This window comes from Alosa alosa, chromosome 10 (genome assembly GCF_017589495.1).
Source record: "Alosa alosa isolate M-15738 ecotype Scorff River chromosome 10, AALO_Geno_1.1, whole genome shotgun sequence".
In the NCBI taxonomy this organism is placed as follows: domain Eukaryota; kingdom Metazoa; phylum Chordata; class Actinopteri; order Clupeiformes; family Clupeidae; genus Alosa; species Alosa alosa.
In genome coordinates this window covers 12,760,848-12,780,456 of record NC_063198.1, presented here as the reverse complement: position 1 = coordinate 12,780,456, position 19,609 = coordinate 12,760,848, and the positions used below count along the sequence as shown (strand labels likewise).

The 19,609-nt window shown below is 46.5% G+C and overlaps 2 protein-coding genes across 3 annotated transcripts; one reads left to right on the top strand and one right to left on the bottom strand.

Moving 5' to 3' along the window:
- Positions 1-3,722: 3,722 nt before the first annotated feature.
- Positions 3,723-13,951, bottom strand: dhrs3b (dehydrogenase/reductase (SDR family) member 3b). The gene is made up of 6 exons (XM_048255764.1): positions 13,105-13,951; positions 7,634-7,777; positions 6,661-6,780; positions 5,731-5,969; positions 4,951-5,076; positions 3,723-4,242 (listed from the first exon to the last, which is right to left on the bottom strand). The coding sequence occupies exons 1-6, from the start codon at positions 13,297-13,299 to the stop codon at positions 4,158-4,160; spliced, it is 909 nt and encodes a 302-aa protein (XP_048111721.1). The 5' UTR covers positions 13,300-13,951; the 3' UTR covers positions 3,723-4,157.
- aadacl4 (arylacetamide deacetylase-like 4) lies at positions 12,661-19,537 on the top strand. Of its 2 annotated transcripts, none has more exons than XM_048255763.1 (4): positions 12,661-13,027; positions 17,904-18,129; positions 18,211-18,274; positions 18,438-19,537. In XM_048255763.1, exons 1-4 carry the CDS (start codon positions 13,025-13,027, stop codon positions 19,222-19,224), a joined length of 1,080 nt encoding a protein of 359 aa, XP_048111720.1. In that variant the 5' UTR covers positions 12,661-13,024; the 3' UTR covers positions 19,225-19,537. The 2 variants fall into 2 exon arrangements, with proteins under 2 accessions (XP_048111720.1, XP_048111719.1); XM_048255762.1 differs by lacking the exon at positions 12,661-13,027 and adding an exon at positions 16,500-16,725.
- Positions 19,538-19,609: the final 72 nt, after the last annotated feature.

Sequence of the window (19,609 nt, the reverse complement as noted above, 5' to 3'; positions counted from 1 at the left end):
TACGCCACCTGGGCCGACGCTATCACATCCCGCTCCCGTCAGGCCGGGATCCCGCCGAGTCCGAGCCACAGGTGCCAGAGCCGCTCTCGTGTCGGCAGCCTTCCTGAGGTTGTTGAGACCGGCGCAGGTGAAAAACAGCGTACGGGGAAGAAGGCCGAGGAAGTTCAGTGTGTCTACGGCCCTGGTCTATTCTCAGATGTGATCGTATGAAGATAAGAGTGGCTATGCCTCTAAAAAAGACTGGCTGGCTGGTCTGACTCTACACAGAGAAGCCACACAGCACATTCAGAGATTGACAGGAACAGTGCAGTTGTACAGGGCACACACAATGACACATAATCCATCTCTGCTACCTAAGCTATTATCTATGCACTGCAATTTATCTTTCTATGATGATCACAGCTGAGCAATATGGCAATAGATTCACTCCTAAAGTCCATAATAATTTTCTCATCAGAGAATTTCTTCATCTAATATATTTTGTTTTCAAATATTTTGTAATTTCAATAATTTCTCCTTGGGGACTTTTGTATCATAACAGTAAAGTCTTACAGTTCTCTCTATCTCTGCCAAGCATCAAAGTTTGTTCTTTCTCTGCTTGTTTGTCCTCTTCTATTTAGTACGTCAGGAGGAATCATAGTGCATTGAGTAACCTCCCAGTTGATAGTCCAGCATCAGAGGCCTCTCTGTGGCCAGAGATGACCTACTGGGCAAAACAACTCTGGCTGACCTTTGATTCCACCAGGTCCAGCTAACCCATAATTCTCGGCAGACAGGCCAACTGAGGCGTAGCGCTCTGCTCCTCACTGGGGGTCAACTCAAAGTCCTTGTTTTGTCACAGCGACATGACATCTCTGATGGATGACCGATGAGCAAACCCAAAAAACATCACAGACAAATCTCATCTAAATATGCCTTCACGCCTCCACCCTACTCAAACAGATCTCACAAAGTCCTGCACAGCAGATGTAATGCACGCACAAATGTCAACACCAATACCCTGAATCATATTGCGGTTTATCTCCTGCCAAAACCTGATGTCTTGGACCGGCTGCTGACATGTTCTCTTGATGTAGCAAAACATAAATAAATATATAAATATAATAATATAAACCTCTGATGTGACAAACCTCAGAGGCAGTTGCGTTCAAGGTTCGATGGCCAGATTTAGAGGGGCTAAACAGGCCGTCCAAGCAGAACATAACATAATATAACCATGCACGGCTTGCGAGGTCGCAAAGCCCCTTTCTAGCATTGGGCGGCTTTCAGTGTTTTATAAAGCCGACCCGAGGAGTCATCCAACCATGACACAGCCTCCTCGGTGATTCATTGTAAGGCCTGCTCTACATAAGCCGAAAGGAACCATGAGCCAGGGAATTAGAAATCATACAAACCCCACGGGATTATGGGAAGGAACTGTGCACTAAGAAAAAGAAGAAAAGGAAACTTGGCTGCCTGGAATATGACACACATGCGAGCGTGTGTGCAATTCTATAAATTGCCAAATAAATAAATAAATAAATAAGTAAATAAAAAATGACTGCGACTCCTGTTCAGCGTAGATTAACGGAGACTAAACGCCTCAGTGGTGTGCCCGCATCTGGTGTAGAGAGAGGAGGTGGCTGCCAGGATTTCATTGTTTCTTTGGTTGAGACTCTCCTGTTTGCCAGACACGGTCCTGTGAGGTGTTTATGAGCAGGATTGGGCAGTTTGTGTGTGTGTTTGTGTGTGTGTGTGTGTGTGCTCTAGGGCAGGTCTCTCTCCAGCATGCCACTCGGTTCCACAGTGCTTGAAAGGATAGTGTGTCAGAATTGGATGAGCAGTCTGTCTTATTCACCCTTAACTTACCCCAACCCCCCCCCCCTTTCCACCTCCCCACCCCACCTCTTAAAGAAGAAAAAGCTGCTCTGATTTATCTCATATTTGGCTAACCCTGTACTGAACTCAGCCCGTGGGATTTGAACCATCCCCTCTTAGAACACCCACATGCATACTTACAGGCGCACGCACCCGCAAACTCAAACATATGTATAGGCAAATGCACACATTCACACACACACACACACACACACAAACACACACACACACACACACATCTAAACACAGATGCGTACACATGCCTCAAGTGAACACACACATACACACATACACACGTACACACACATATCTAAACATAAATGCGTACACATGCCGTAAGTGAACACACACATAACACATACACACACAACTCCATGTCTGCTGCAGTCTCTACACACTTCTGCGCCGTTTCGCATGGGCCCGTTTAAGGAACGAGAATGAGAAACAGTTCCCACCGGAGGCTCCCGTTTCCTTGCTCCAGGCATATCCTCTCTCTCTCTCTCTCTCGCGCTCTCTCTCTCTCTCTCTCGTACGGTCTCTATCTTCAACTTACAGTAAATGTCTCTGTGTGTGTTTGTATGTGGGTCATCACCCGATCACGAAGCACATGTGTTTCATGAGTTTGGTGAACAGCGGGTTCGCACAGTAAGTCGTGCTCAGCCGAGATTCAGATTGTTTCTTCACAGGGGCTTCGTGCGTCCAGTCAGTGCTTTGTGGCGTCACAACTGTTTGGTCTTTAGGGTCATCTGCGCTAGCCTTGCCCTGAAACACAGTGTAACTAATTGATCATGAAAAACAAGACAAGAATTACAACGTGACGCTGACGTGGTGACAGGTTCACACAAACAAATCTCTTTTCTGTGTCTGGTGTGTGTTAAGGTATCACAATGTAAATTCAGGTCACAGCTTGGGACTTTGCCCAGAGCCAACTTTGTCCCAATCATAACATATTACTCAAAAATCTGTTTTGCATGATGTTTTTTTCTCTACCCCTTCCCTAGATATTCCAGTTGGGTAAGCTTCTGATTGTTCTGTGGAGCATTTCCATCTAAATCCATGGTTAAACATTTCCAGCAACATAAACTGACCCATAACCAGTCTGTTTTTTCTGCCCTCCATTATCTTCCTGGCGATATAGCTCAGGGCAAAGGGCACATGCCAACCACAACCTAAGGAAGCACACAATGCACATTCCACTTACACAACAGCAAAACACAACGCCATAGTGGGCTGTCCTCTCTGAGCATGTTGCGGTCTTCAATGGGGTGGACAAATGAACACAATATTTGAGAGTTTGAGTATGAGCGATGTTTAGAGACAGAGAAAACTGAAAGAATGAAAGAGAAGGAAATCAGTGGATGAAAGGAAGACAGAACATTTCCCTCAAAAGAGTATATATACACTACTTAGAAACATTGCAGATATTACAGGGAAGAAACATATTGGAATGAAAGAGAGAAAACAAAACATTACAGCAGACGCATACTTGAATACTTTACGAATAGCCTTTCTGAATCTATACATACCATTTTGACCAATGACCATTGAGTGAGGCCCATAGATGGTTTGCGTCCAACTGGCTGGTCAAAACCTGGGGTGTGGACTGTAACACCCCCAGTCCTCACTGGGACCCTGGGCTAAACCCTGCTGACTGCGGCTGGGAAAACTCCTACACCCTCCCCTCTGTGTCTCCGCCTGAAGCAGAGGATCCATCCCTCCCAGCTTGGCTGCCAAACAACACATCTGTTGAACCCAGAGGTTGGCAAAGCACCCTGCCCATGAGCTGTCAACACTCTCTTACCCCTCCTCGATCTTCAAATCACCAAACAACTGCAGCACCAGAGGACAAAAACCCCCAACCCCTGTTTATGTTAAAAAACCTGTGTCGTTTTATTCAACAGCTGAATTTACAGAGACATTAGTTAATTATTTAAAAAAACAGTAAAATTATTATACAAACAAACAATGAACTGTCCACCAAAAAAAAGAGAAACAGGCTATTGAGTTCTCTCCTCTGCCGGCTCTTGCGTATCAAGTGAAAAAGGCTTCCAGTTTATCGTGAGAGGCTAGCAAGAGCCACGCTGAGTGAAGAAACAGGTGCAACCTTCTGCTGGAAGGAACGTCCACGGACGTCTTCCAGCGGGTGTTGGGAAGCAGGATGTCCAGCGTCTAGACGTACTCCATCACAGGGGGCTAAGGGCTTCCAATGCTGCAGCAATGTCCAGAAACGTATCCCTGTTGTGCTCCCTCGGCATCCAGTTCCTCCAGAATGTCTTTGCGTTTGGAGCGTAACCTGGCTCCTATGTCCGTCCTTTGAAAGTGTTCATACAGGTGTAGCTTCCAGAGAACCTGTGGATCTCCTCCATGGCAGTCTGTGGTAGAATACTGCGGAATAAACACAGCATTGTTAGAATAGATACTGGTGCACAGACACACACAGACACACAGACACACACACACACACACTCATGTACTAACTTAGCTTGGGAATACTTATACAAACTTTTGGGAAATTTGGGATTCACTCTGAAGGTCCGTCTGGCCAAGAGGCCATTGAAGCCCATTTCCAATGCCCCTAAAACACGGGCACGCAAATACAATCGCTAATGCGGCATGGACGTGTATTTCTTTGGAATTGAGTAAACAACTGCATTTAAAACCTTTGTGATTGCTACACTTCTGAAATGATTTGGTAAGAGTTTAATGCACCATTTTAAGTTCAATTTCACTGCTAGTTATGCCCCTGCTGGAAGTCATAAGTCAATTAACCTTTTCCAGACCCACTCTCAATTCAGAAGGGTCTGGTGTCAACAAGGCTAGCACTGTTAGCTAGACTCACATTCACAAACAAATGCATATTCAGAAGTGTGAGTACACAAACACACACACACACACACACACACAAACATACATACACACAAACACACACACAAACACACACATGCACACAAACACACAAACATACACACACTCTCACACAAACACACACATGCACACAAACATACACACACACAAACAGACACACGCACACAAACACACACACACAAACACACACACACACACACACACAGAGAATACACCAACCCCTGATACCTTTTCAGAAGGACCAGCATGTGCATTGTCCAGGGCAGATAGACGAAGGCGGTGTTGGTCCTGATGGCATCCACTGTGCGCTGGGCCACCACCTCCTGTCTGAGCGGAGGGAAGAGCTGTGGGAACCTGTCTCCAGGAGGAGTCCCAGGGAGAAGGAGATAAGGAGAAACGTGAGACTCCCCGGACCAGCATCGACATGCACACTATCCGCCGCCGCCACACAGATATTTCAATCTCGCACCGGCCGCTCCCAGCTGAGCCCCAGAAACAATGCCGACTCGGAGCCAGAGCGAGTCCCAAAGCACAGAAGTGCCACAAGCCATCATCAGCGATTTGATAAGGTTACAAAGAAGTTCACTGTGAGAAATGGAACTAGGACAGTAGCAGCGCTACACAAGGCAAAAACTGTAAGAACTAGATGGCGTTGAGCAGTTGGCTGTCAGTAATCGCAGCAGTCATTTTTTTACTATTTCATATAATATATTCTATATGTAAATACAATATCATGCACATTTCTGGCTTTTGGCATATCTAAGTTTCAATGGGAAGATTCAACACTCCTTCATGGTAGCTATTAGTTGCAACTCATTGTGCACTGAATCTGCAGAGTAATTTCCTTATCATTTCAGCTGAATAATTTCCTCATATTCTATTTTAAATGACCATCAGTGACAGCTCGCAGTGTCTGCAACAGTGACTATGCAACAATGCAGTAACTATGGAACAACACAGTAGCTATGTGCAGGCATGGGTGCAGATAGTTCCAGGGTTCCTCCTCACCTGACTTTCATGCCCTGGAACATGTCGGTGTTGGTGTGGAAGGGGAGAACAGTGGTGCAGCTGACCCCCGGGCAGTCCAGCAGCCCCAAGGTCAGGCTCTCCATGAAGGCCAGCGAGGAGGCCTTGGACGTGCAGTAGTCGATGGTGCCCGGGATGGGCGACTGGGACAGGATGGAGTTGATGCAGACCACGTGGCCATTACACAGCTCCAGCATGCGCGGTAGGAAGGCCTTTGTCGTCTACAGAGGAGAGGAGAGGAGAGGAGAGGAGTTGAAGGAGAGGTGTCCAAAGGGAGTTGCAGAAAGAGATGAGAAAGAATAAAGAATAAAGAATAAAGAGGAGAGAAAGGGAAAGAGGGGAGATGTGGAGATTATAAATAAGAAGAGAAGCATTATGACCATACTGACTCAGTAAGCACCTGGCCAGCACAGTGAGAGTGTGTCATGGAGCTGACCACAGATGGACTGAGGGTGGGGGGCTGGGACCGTCAGGGGATATCTATTTCTCCAGATGCCTGTTTCTCCCCAAGTGCGATAAGGCTCGTTTGATACTGTGTCAAACAATAGAGGAGCAGATCTCAACTGTTTGAGAGGGCCACAGAACTCCAATTGAGATTATACCTCTCTCTCTCTCTCTCTCTCTCTCTCTTTCCAAAAAACCTGTAAGTGCAATAAATAGCCCCTGCTATTTGGAATTTCCCTTGTCGCATTTTTCAGCAAATGAGACTGACGTGGCCTCGGGAGAGCGCTCGAGCGGAAGAGCGTGTGTGAGAGTGTGTATGAGAGTGTGTGTGAGAGTGTGTGTGAGAGTGTATGTGAGAGTGTATGCGTGCCTGAGAGTATGGGCTGAATGGCTTCCTGACTATGGTTTTATGTAGATGGGATGAGAATGTTTTTTTTCCCCCCATCATGAAATGGCGCCAGTACTCACCCAGAATTGGCCCATTGTGTTGATGTGCTGGGACTTCAGCAGCGCGTCGTCATCGCTATCTATGAGGCTCTTGCCGTGGACCACCGCTGCATTATTAACCAGGATGGTCACATCCCCCACCTATCAGGTTATGGAGATAAAAATGAAATAGGGTAAGAGGGACAGAAATGCATAGAACATGAGAGAGACAGAGAGTGAGTGAGTGAGTGAGTGAGAGAGAGAGAGATAAACACATTGACTGTATCTCTTTCAAGACCACCTCTGAGATTTATCATGTTCCAGAGTAAAAAAAAGCTTATCAATTTAGTTTTTTCTGTCAGCTTTTTTTAAGCTGAGGCTCTGACACGCCGCTCCCAGCCCACTCTTTATCTGCCTCAGACATTTCAAGTGGGGAGTAATCTATACCCAGCCTGGGGAGGCACACAGACCTGGCCCAGCAATGCACAGGAGACCCAGGAGAGACTGTGGGTGTGTGTGTGTATGTGTGTGTGTGTGTGTGTGTGTGTGTGTGTGTGTGTGTGTGTGTGTGTGTGTGTGTGTGTGTGTGTGTTTGTGTATGTGTACAGTTGCACAAAGTGCTAATTTGACACCTCTAAGATTTTGGATGAGTATGTGTGTGTGTATACAGTTGCACAAAGTGCTAATTTGACACCTCTAAGACTATGGATGAGTATGTGTGTGTGTGTGTGCGCGTGCATGTGAGTGTGTGTATGTGTGCATAAAGCTGCACAGAGACAGCTTTATGTGTCATTTCTGGAGCTATGAATGTGTGTGTGTGTGTGGATGGATGTGGGCTTGTGTCTGTCCAGCAGTTGACACCCTCCTTCCCTCCTCCTTCCACCCCTCTCGCTGAAGCGCTCACTCCTGCCTGACCCCCCATCAGCGTAACGACATTTTTATGACCGGAACATTCTTAACGGCCCCCCTGTCCTGTGTCCAATATCATGCATCTGACACACACACACATACATACCTTCTCTCTGACCACCTTAGCCTGCCTGTAGACCTCCTCACGGTTGGCCACGTCACAGAGAAAGTAGTGACACTCCATGCCTGACTGACAGATATCCTCCGCTGTCTCCTTTAGACACTTCTCTGTGCGGCCCCACAGAATCACCTGCCAGAGGGAGGAATAGGAGAGCATTGCATTAACAGACAGGGAGACAAGGTCAGAGAAATAGGTTCAGCTCGACAACAAAGACGTCATTGTGTTTTGCCTGATGACTTCTTTAAATCCTATAACTGCAGTGCTTTGAAGGGCAAGTGCTTGCAGCATTTCAGGTGACGCTTAGAATGACGTACAAGCAAGGGTGTGACCAGACAAGGCTCTAAAATAACAATTATCATGATTCATTTTCATACTTCCAAAGTTTATTTTCATACCCCCTAAGCCTATTTGAAAGGCAAAATGGGACCAACGCTTTCATGAGAAGGACTATTATAACTGACTTATGATAATATAAAGTATGCATGGCTACACGAAGCACATTTTATCACTGGGATCCTCTGGGGAAACAGCCATTACTATTGTAAAAGGACTCAATGACCCTTCATGTGTTGAGTGCATTCAAACATCGGTAGGTACTAGTTGATTGCATTTCCAATAATAAATAGCTAAGCTTGTAATGTTGAGCCATTAAGGCTGAGGAATGGCATTTAAAAAGCCATTTGGAAGAGAGAAATTATGGACCCCTTACATCGCTAATGCTCCAAAAGCCACGGAGGTCACGGCTAAAACAGATGATTTGTGAGAAACAGACAGAGAGAATGTAGAAAAAAGAAAACAGATACTTCACTCCTGACCTCCATAAACCAAATTGCCACTGGGGAGAAGAGAAGAGAGAGAGAGAGAGAGAGAGAGAGAGAGAGAGAGAGAGAGAGAGAGAGAGAGAGATAGAGAGAGAGAAGGAAAGCTAAGGTGTCATTTGTTTAATGAACATCCTCAGCATCTGCTGGCATTAAGAATGTGCTGCTTTAATCTTCCGAATGCCAGGGAGTCCCAGGGGACTTTTATGGACAGCAGAGCGTCTTTCATGGTGGAGAACAGAGGAGCCATTTTGGCCGGCCACCCACATTTTTTTTACAAGAGGGAGGCTTCGGGGGCTGGGGTGAGCGGGGATTAGTGCAGAGATGAGTGAGAGGACAGCTCGGCTTGGGAGGCCAATAAAAGCGCCCGGTCATCTGAGCAGGAGGCAACGGCGGGGGGCACTGATTGGGCAATTAGATCTGTCAGTCTCTGGGGTCACGGAAAGGTAATGAAATCAGGGATGTGCCCTATTCCTCCTCCTCCTCCGCTCCCGAAGACACACACACACTCTCTCTCTCTCTCACACACACACACACACACACACACACACACACATTCTCAGGGATATTCCAGGCAGCTTTAGGCCTACTTGACAGGCAGCTTTAGGCCTACTTGATCTTGGTCACTGGATCTTCAGTCAGTTTTCTCTGACTATGTACGGTTTCAATAATTTGACCTCAGAACTGGAGGAAAATTGTAGAGTGTGCTCATGTTGTGGTTAATGCCTGAGGCAAAGGGAGAATTTATTCCTTTTTCCATTTGCTTCAAATAAAATATGTTCCCATCAAAAATGAAGGCCATAACCCACACACTCCGCCTATGACCTTAACTTGGAATGAAGTGGATAAGCTATTCAAAAAATACTGTACTCCAGCAGTGCCCTTGTACGCCTTGAGCACTGAAAGCCAAAAGGCAATTTGATCAGCCCTCCTCAATATCGAATTTTCTGAAAACATCTCAAGTTCCCTCAGGTTGACGTGTATAATGGGGACGTTAAAGAGGCAGAAACATGAGGTGAGATGTGTGTGTTTGGGGCCTGCTTCTTCCACAGGGAGATGAGCCAAGCGCATTAGATCAGAGTGATTTGCACTTGTCAACTTCATGACCTCACTATAGGGGCTTAACTTTAATGAACTGCTGTTGGCCTCTCTTAAAACACTTTCTGTTGCCCCCCCCCCCACCCCCAAATTGCTTTGTTTCATTTACAAGTCTGCTGGCGTGATTGTTTTAAAGGCGGCTTAGGATAAATAATTATAACGGGATTTGGAGAGGACCTGATATTTTCTTTAGGGAAAGAGGGGCGAGCATGCAAGGTGGCATTCAACAGCAATCCAATTATGTGATTCGCCATACACACATTTGCAAGCCTTATCAGGCCGAGTCCTTAGAGTACGCAACAGAGTGACGGCACCACATTAGCATAGAATAAAAGCAAACAGTCTATGTTTAATCCCATCATGCTAAAGTACACAATGACTCGCTTGATGGAAGGTCAATATTTTTTCAGCAGTTTGCAAAGTTTTGTTTTGGCACTTCCTTGGGCCCCATTACCATGGAGACATGCCTCCAAGTTTTATTTAATCTCCACTATCTTATGATTGGGATTTCTTGTTAGTCAGGCAGCAATGCAGCCTGCCATTGTTAGCTCTCCCTCCCCCCCTTTCTTTTTTTTCTACAGCCCCCTCCCCACCTAAAATCCCTCCGTTGTTGAATAAGGATGGGAGGTGGGTTGGGAGGGGGGTAGCAGAATGGGGTAGATGAGGGGGGGTGTAGAGAGGGAGAAGGGGCAGCAGGAGTTCAGGAGGCAGTCGCCTGCCACTGTCTCATTAGTGCAGAGACAGTGGGGTCAGCTACGGGGCAATACCCAGCTGGGAGCAGCATGCTCTCCGCCACCCCCTCTGACCGTTCCCCCCCCCCCCCACCCCAAACAGGCTCACACTCCACTCGCTCATTTACATAGCCGCCCTCCCTCGCTTCCTTATCACACTGGCGGCCAAGCCCGCTGCTTCTGCTGCTGATGCAGGAGCAAGCCTGTTGATTTGGCCCGAAAGCTGGCTTTGCCTCTGGGCATAACTTTATACAAAATCACATTAAAAATAAATCTAAGCCCCTGCTCTCGTCTTTCAACGGTTTGAGTCAGTGGCAAGAGTTTTCAACTTGACTTTTACTGTTTTCTTTTCTTTTCTTTTCCCCTTTTCTCTGGTTGTTCTTCTTTTCATTTCAGTAAAAGCTGATGTAACCTACAGACACTGTAAATCTCTCAGTGATGGTTACTTCACTCAGAGGCCTCTGCCAATTGCAGCAGTGGTTACTTCTCTTCCCCCTTTGCTTTTACCAAACAAAAAAAATGCACGTCTACCCCAGATCCGTTAGTGACCCCCACTCTCTCTCCCTCACACATGCATGCTAGTCTGCCTAGCTGGAGAACAACAGCTCCTAAAATGTAAAGGGTCTCCGACTAGAAGTTTGCCTTGTCTTTTTTCCTCTCTCTCCCTCACGTCTCCAAGGTGCAATTATGACCTGTGCCCCATGTCTTTTTAGCATTTCTTAAGAGAAAGGATAATTGTGAAGCCCTACTGACAAAAGTGTTGTAACCAAAGGCTTCACACCTGGACAAAGCCCAGCAATGAGGTGCTGACAAGCCTTCTAGCTTCCTTTGTCGTGCAGCTGTAAAAGGGGAGCTTTTAAGGGCAGGCTGGCATTTTTCTGGGTTGCTGACCTGCAGACATAACCAACCACACAAAGAGACCCCAGATCACTTTCTTTTTTTTGACGCACAATGATGACCCATTTCTTTCTGAGAGCCCTACCAGGCGAAACACGTCGTCTGGTGCCTTTATTTATAGCAACAACCACGTAGGCGTCATAACCACAGTCTTATTTTCCAGATCACTCACACAACGGGTGCATACATAAACAACAGGCTGATAAACACTGACTCAGTGTGAAAAACAGGAAGACAATGTAGCCTACTGCACTTCACAGTGGAGTGGAGAATGCCATATCCACCATCATTAGGGGAGAATGGACATGACTTAAATCATAGTAAGGAAGATTAGCAATGCTATGGTATTAAGGTACAGTAGGCCCCAAAAACTGACTTCTGGAAACCTGGGTTTGAGAGGTTGAGTCAGAGCCACCCTAACTAGGCCTTGTGTACATCCACACCGCCAGCATTTCTCGGTCACACAGGCTCAAATGAAGTGCACTCTGGTGGGAAGAGTGGAGCTATTTATAACTTGTTTTGACCGGTAGGACAGCTGCCACATTTCAACCTTCTTCCTCCAAAAAGCTCCACTTGCAGGGCCCTTGTTTCACGGTCTCACGGCACATTTGGGCCCGCTCACCCGGAATACAACAGTCAACACGGGAAGTCACGTTATGTCTTTACAATAAACACACAGATGAGATGCTGGGAGTTGGCTTTTAAGAGGGGAGGGAGAGGCCACCGGGTTCCCGTCGTCTGAATCAAAGGCCTTTGTGGGGACTTGTTGAGTTTAGTGTTTCAAGTGCCATCTGGACCAAAGTCAATGTTGCTGCCAGAAAACTTTACCGGGGATTAGTGGCTTCCGTGATTGTGGCTTTAGTGCTGATGTGAAAGCCAGTGAGACCAGGGTCATGATGGCTGCATCTCTATTGTCACAGTCCCTGGGGATATTGGTCTGTATACGTACATTGCATCAGTGGTCAAATGTTCAGATAGGGACCTTTTATGCCTTTTGGAGATGCCCCTTCAATGACCCTGTCAGACCCAAAGTGTGCAATTTGAACCAAACACAAAAGAACTGCTTTACATTCTCATTAGTTTATCTCTGTTGTTGAGGTATGACATTTGCATCGATATAACATTATCAGAACACATTAAGTATGATGTTTGATGAGAGAATGATAAAAAGAAGTACGATTTATTAACTAGGCTAGCAATTTTTGTAGGGGTTGACAACTTAACCTCAGTGACTCGTTAACGAACAACTTATTTCTGTTACTGCACATGTTCAAATGTCAGCCAACTGTCTCTTTATAGTCCAAACACTAAGCTTTGTAACAATTATATTAACCCAACTTCTGATTTTTTTTACAACTAAAGCCTCACCAATATTCAGTCCGCCCACTCGCTCACTCACACCTGACACCTTTGCACAATATCAAGTTTACGCAATACGCAACTACGTCAAAAAATAGACCGACTAGTCTCTCCTGCCATTGAATACCCCCGTGAGCCTCTGCGCGTTTGAAGGTTTCTGATGTATGGCCATCGCCATCTGCCCAACTATTCCTCTTAAGTTGTTGGCAACATATTTGATGCTGTGTTTGGAAACACAGTAATAGAGTAGGCTACCATTAAATGCAATGTATTTTGTTTTAGATGCAGAAGCGAACTCGACTCGACTTGTAGCCTACAAGCTTGCCAGTCACGACTCACCTGTAAATCTACGTCAACGTCAACCGCAAAACTGCTACTGCCATCAATATAAACATGGCTGTTAGAATGGCCGATAATGTCAAGACAAAATGAGTGCTATCTATCAGTGAACACGCCGATTGTTTTCATTTCAGATGGTAAGTTAAATATGCAAGTCTACGTACGTTGGTGGGTTGTGACAAACTGTGACAAAATAATCCGTTACAATATTTACCTTTTTTGCACCCTGTTTGGCAAACTCCGACGCCAAGTGCCGCCCGATGCCCCTTCCTCCGCCTGTAATCAGTACAATCTCCCCGGCTAGACTTCTCCTCCTGCTCGGTAGCAGCCAGCACACGCTCGCCTTGATTATGTAGTAGAAGATCTGGATTGGGAACAGGACAACGCAGCCGAAAGTCTTCAGGTCCATCTCAACTCAGGTTTTCTTGCTCCCTTTAAGTACCAAATGTCAGCGTCTTGAATCCTTTCGGCAGCTAACCGATGCTCTCTAATGATGTGTTGTCTACCTTTGAAGACAGCAGAAAGCTCGTAATATTCAGTTTTAATGACACGCATATAGCCTACGTATCAGAAACCGTGCATTATAGCTGTGCGTTGCAAACAGTGCGCACTGAGTGGAAGCAACAGTCATCAAGCCTGCTCAGTGGCAGAATAAAGACAGACCTATTCTTACTCCGATTTGGGGCGTGCGGGACTCACTCAGTCCACAGACATTTCATAAGGTCGCGCTCTTTATTGAGTGTTTTGAATAAATTTCGTCACCCGAGGCGCATTAATGTCAGAACAGATTCTAAACGCAGAAGGCGAAATCCCCCGTTTCCTCGAGCAGGCTAAGCCACGATCTGCTGGCACAACTGCCCTGTGCTACACTTTCATACGAGACCTTATCGCCACAGTTCTCTCTCTGAGTCACCACTCGAAAGTCCGAACTCAACCCCTACTGTTGTATCTGATGTTTGTCTTAAGGGACCATTAATCCTGATTGACAGTTTGAGTGCTGGGGAATATTGCTTTGTGGAGTGTCCGCTGAGTGGTTGTCTCTCGCCCTCCTGTGTCCCCACCCCTAGAGACACTGCTACTGGCTAGTTTGTGTTCAAGTACAAGCATGTAACCCCCCCCCCCACCCCACCCACACACACCACCCGTCCCACCCACAGTAGTCAGAGGAGCTGACAGAATTCTCAAGCAGTTAAGACACACTGCATGTAGACTAAATATGGGATTTAACCTTAAATTCGTTCTGTCTGAATTTGACTTTGCAACCCAAATATATCCAGAAGTATATAACAAATGGAAAATTACTTATTGATAGTAAAACTGTGTAGGGCCAGAGTTGACTTGCCTGAGAGAAAACTGATGGCTGACAATATGATGAACCAGCATGTTTTCCCAAACTGGTTTGACAGGCTTATGCCTCATGGTGTAGAGATAGATTAGAGTTCGCTGTTTGAACAACAATATGTAATTTACTGTGCATGTACAGAACTGTATCTGTGCAGAATACCACCTATTGAATTCCACATTACAATAGTGCAGCACATGATTTAGAAGGAATCTTTCAGGGACCAAAATAATGCAGTCAGACAAGTCATCTGACCAAATTCCAGTCCCACAACAGAGAGAGAGATGTCTAATTCCAGGCTTCTGTCAACATCCCTGCTGATCCACCGTGTTGCTGCACACACACACAGAGTCATATTAGAGGGCGTTGAAGGCTGGCGTTAATGACACGCCAGTGTGAAGTGTGACTGTTGACAGGTAGTTTCACTGCAGTTCCAATTTCACCTCACATAGGAGTCGATGCCCTGAGAGCAAGCTCTGTAAAAGAACTGGTGAATACAAGGGAGAAATGCATGCTCACACAGCAAGCCCTCTCTCTCTATATGTGCCACTTCAAAATGCCCCCCCATATCCTCTCCATCCCCATCCCCTCCTCCTGTGACAGGGGGAGATTAAGAGTGAGCCATTCCCAAGGAGCTCCAGAGCACAGTGCCCAGAGACCTTTATAAATGCCTCTTAAAGTAATGCAGTAAATCCACCAGCCGCCATGGAGATTCCAGGGTGTGATTTTTCGCCTGGCCCACTAGATGTGTTTTTTCTTCTTCTTCTTCTTCTTCTTCTTCTTCTTCTTTTTTTTTTTGGTACTGGGCAAAGTGGAGTGGAAACTGCTCCAGAAAGCCAGGCTTGGGTTTTTTAAAATGCACACTCACAATGGTGGCTTTGTGTCCTCGCGGCCTTGCAGGGAAAGCTGCGAGCACGTCTGTGGGGAGGGCAGGGGAAGCAGGCAGGCCAAGCTGTGGAAAAAATGTGTCTGGGTCGGTTCGAAACGTGCTGCTGGACAGTCCCTTGCTTTTATTAGCTGGAGGTCCCAGATCCTGACCGGAGGCCAACAACAATAACCTGGAGAATGAGGCGAAATAAATCAGTGGAAATGCTTCACATGAGAGAAAGGGTGGGGTGGTGCTGTAATGAAACCTAATGTTAACTGTGAATGCATGATGCGTGGGCATAATGCTTCATACACTCACAAGCGTGGGGTGGGCCCCCCAGACACAACGCAGAGTCACAGTCGGGGGGACTCAAAACCTAAACTACCAACTCAAAGTCAGGTCAGAAGTTTGTATGGCAATGTTCTTAAAGGTGAACAGCCAATAACAAACATATTTGTTGGAGTTTATAGCCTATTTTTCTCATCATTGATGGTCAGAGCCTTCCAGTTAGACGACAAGGCATAGCTGGCCTAATTATCGCAGTGGACCTGCAAATAGCATAAACCATTGTATGATTTGATCAATGACTCAAAAAGAAGCTTAAATAGCTACGGTCATCTAATAAAATGAAAATAGAAAAATGTTTAACTGTCCATAAGTTAACCTGCAAGATAATATGTGAGTGTCTCAATCTATGCGCAGTGGAGTGGCCTCCAATGAACTAGCCAAAGCAGACATGTTGATTTATCCTCACATCCTCCTCATGCTCCATCTTTCTGAGTGTCACTGCCATCTACAGATCAACAGGAAAAGCTCACTCTGCAGCATCTCTGTCAGGTGGAAGCCAAGCAGCATGATGGGTATTTTGGTGATGCCTGAAATATCTTGTTGAATCAAAATTAATTTATTGACATTTCACCATCATTCACACTAGATAAGGATATAGTTTAAATGATCAATGTTTCCAAAGGAACTAAAAAGTGGACTTAGCCTAAAGCTTCCCTCTCAATCTTAATCTTTGAACGTTTCTGCCAGTTCCTCATGGGTAGAACATTAACTAATTCTACTTCATTAAATCTCTGAAGCTGTGTACAATGATTTTGAACTGTCCATATAAAAACCGAAACACACCTTGATACTGTGTATGAAGCATGTAGAGGGACACCACAGGCCCTCCAGTACTTCATGATTAAAGTGACCTGTTTGTACAAATTTACAGAACATGTAGCCAAACACCTGGCCACTCTTTAAGCTGGCAAATGATTTGTGTCTGTTCACTGACTGGCCCAGTAACTGCAGTGCTCGCTTGTGCCAAAGTCAGTTAAAGGACAGTAATGGGAGTGGACTTGAATTCACAGGAGGAGGGCCGACCAGAGCCAGGCAAGGGGGAAAGGAAACCTTATCACTGCCCATTAGTGGCTCTAAGTCTGAATAATCCTGCAGCTTCGATGGATATTGGGATTGCGATTTTCATCATTGGCCTGGGAGCCCTGGCGGCCGCCTTCTGCCTCTTGGTAATTGGTGTGGTGTACGCAGAGCTGATGGACTGCGACATCCCGCGCGGGGTCGACGGCGCGGCTAAACTCCACATGGTTCACTGCATGCTCGTCGGAATGGCCGTCATCGTAAGTGGCCCCTGCGCCGCTCTGATGCGACACACGCGTAGTGTTGATGGGGAGCAGCTTATTAAATCTTGTCAGGCTGCATCTGTGGCGAAAGGCAAAAAGAGTGATCTCACACCATTGTGACAAGAGCAGTTAAATGTGTACTTTGAGGGAGTGGCTGGATGAGATTTACTGTGAGCCTTGTGTGTGTGTGTGTGTGTGTGTGTGTGTGAGAGTGTGTGCCCTCGGGGGCTGATAGAGGTTAGAGCAGAGATAAGAGTCAAGTCACTGGGGCCGCTCTGACGCTAGTCCTTTCCTATGTGTATTCTTAGTGCTCATGGGAAAAGGCTTGTTAAAGCTTGTCAAGGTTGCCGCAAAGTCTGACAGTGTTGCACTCCAACTTTAGTTAAACAATCTCAAAGTGGAACAGAGGGTACTTTCCTTTCTCATTTGTGTTCGCACCATGTCTCAAACCCTCACGTTACACGCTGAAATATTTGTGAAGTAAAAGAGCATCTGTTTATAATAAATGAGAGATGTTCCTGTTCTATTATTCATGTTTGTCATTTAAAACTGATGTCAGACAGTTTTCTCTGGGTTTAGTAAATAATTCCCGTGATGCACTTGTAACTCAACTGGTATAGTGAAGTCCTTACAACTAGGTCATGGGATTCCCAGAGAGCTCACACACCACCTAAGTGTATGCTGTACTCTGTCTGAACTGCAAGATGTTTTGGGTGAAAGTGTGCTTTGTGTTGAAGTTCAGATACAGAAGTAAATGAATAGATATGGAATAATTACATATTTCTTTGTGTCCTTTAAATACAGTACATGCTCTCTTTGTCTTGGGCCTATTTGGTCAGATACAGGCACGTAGACACTTTAAATTATGCACCATTCATTTATTTTATTCTTAGCTATTGGACTGATGATTTTATGTCTATGTGCCACCACTATAATTTTAATTGTAAATGTTTTAATACTTTCTGTCTTAATGCTGTTGGATGTTTAATGTTATCAATATTTGTTGTTGTCTGTGTTCAATGTGGCTCCCTTGACTGCAAGTCAAATTCCATTCGGGGCAATAAAGGTTTCATTTATTCGCAAATCAAAAAGAGTGTCCAAAGCAAAAAGTGGTTATGCATGTAGTCATGCCTCATGTACTCTTGTTGATAAGACTTCCTGAATCCTCTCTGCAGGGCAGGATCCTGGACCGTCTGGGCCTGTGTAGCCAGGTCCGCTTCACCCGATGGGCCACAGGCCTCATCATGGCCAGTAGGAGACCGGTTCCAGAAGGGCTCCGTATCAAGGACCTGACCTTCGCTGAGGTGCCAGTGCGGGTTTATGAGCCGACGGCACCCAGCTCGGGCAAGAGGAGAGGCTTGGTCTACTTCCACGGGGGAGGGTGGGTGTCTGGGAGTATAGGTGAGTGAGCATCATCGACAGGACATCATGGTTCTGCTGTGTTGTCTGAGTTGTGTCATTTTGTGCCTCTCCTCTCATCAGATACCTCAGACGAAGTGTGTCGATACATCGCCATAAAGAGTGAAACCACTGTGGTGTCTGTTGGGTGTGTGTTTACATATCATTTATCATTTATATTTGCCATGTGAATAGATGCCATCTCGTCATATGGTTCTAATATAAGTAGTAACTATGTAAATAGTTATCTCTTTGCCTGTTTTATCTCTTTGTCCTTTATGAACTGTTTTTGGTCTCGACCCTGCCTGCAGCTACCGTCTCGCCCCCGAGCACAGGTACCCCACCCAGCTGGACGACTGTGAGGCCGCCACCTGCCATTTCCTGTCAGTGGCCGCCGACAGCTTTGGGGTGGACCCGTGCCGGGTGGCGGTGGGCGGGGACAGTGTGGGGGGGAACTTGGCGGCGGCCCTGTGCCAACGTCTGGCTGGGCGACACCAGCCGGGGCATCTGCTCGCACCCTGCGCCCAGGTCCTCATCTACCCGGCGCTGCAGATGGCCGATTTCAACCTGCCCTCGTACCAGCAGAACGGCACCGTGCCCATCTTGCTCCGGGCGCGTGTGGCCTTCTACTTCCTGCAGTACCTCTGTGGGGAGGCGTACGCCTGCCCGGAGCTGCTGGACGGCCTGCACGTGCCCGCCGAGCTCAAGCTGCGCTACGGACGCTGGCTCGACCCCAACGACCTGCCTGCTGAGATCAAAGCCCGGGGCTTCGAGCGCCAGACACCCTCAGAGCACGACGGTGAGGTCTACCACCTCGTCAAGGCCGGGCTGAGCGCCGAGGTGTCTCCCCTGCTGGCGGACGATGCCGCCTTGAGCGCCGTGCCGCCGGCCTTCGTCCTCACCTGCGAGTATGACGTGCTGAGGGACGAGGGCATCTTCTACACCAGGCGGCTGGAGCAGCTGGGCGTGCCCGTCACCTGGCACAACGCGCCCGACAGCTTCCATGGCGTCATCAACTTCTACAACCGCGGCTGGCTGTCCTTCGCCTCCGCCGAGAGGGTTCTGGAGAGGGTTGTTGACTATGTGAAAACACTGTAGAGAAGTGAGAAGGCTTTGTGTAACTTGATTCATGTGGACCCGGCATGTTATCGAGTCAGAGTGATGAGTCACGCTGCATCTATCTGACCAAAGAATAAGGTTTACATGCAGGGAATGCTTTTTAGGAAACCGGAAATCAATGGTTTATGTCATATGAAAATGTATTCCAGTGAAGCAGCATTCTTATAGTGATTGTGATGTTATATTATTTACTTCACCATCTGTGAAGATTCCATTCAGCCACTTTTTAATTCTCTACTGTAGAGTCTAGATGTTTTATTATAACCATGGCAAAATAACAGTAAGAACTGACTAAATACATATTTCAGTGTTCAGTGTTATTAAATGCATATATTTCTGTTTTGTCATTTAGTTATTGCATATT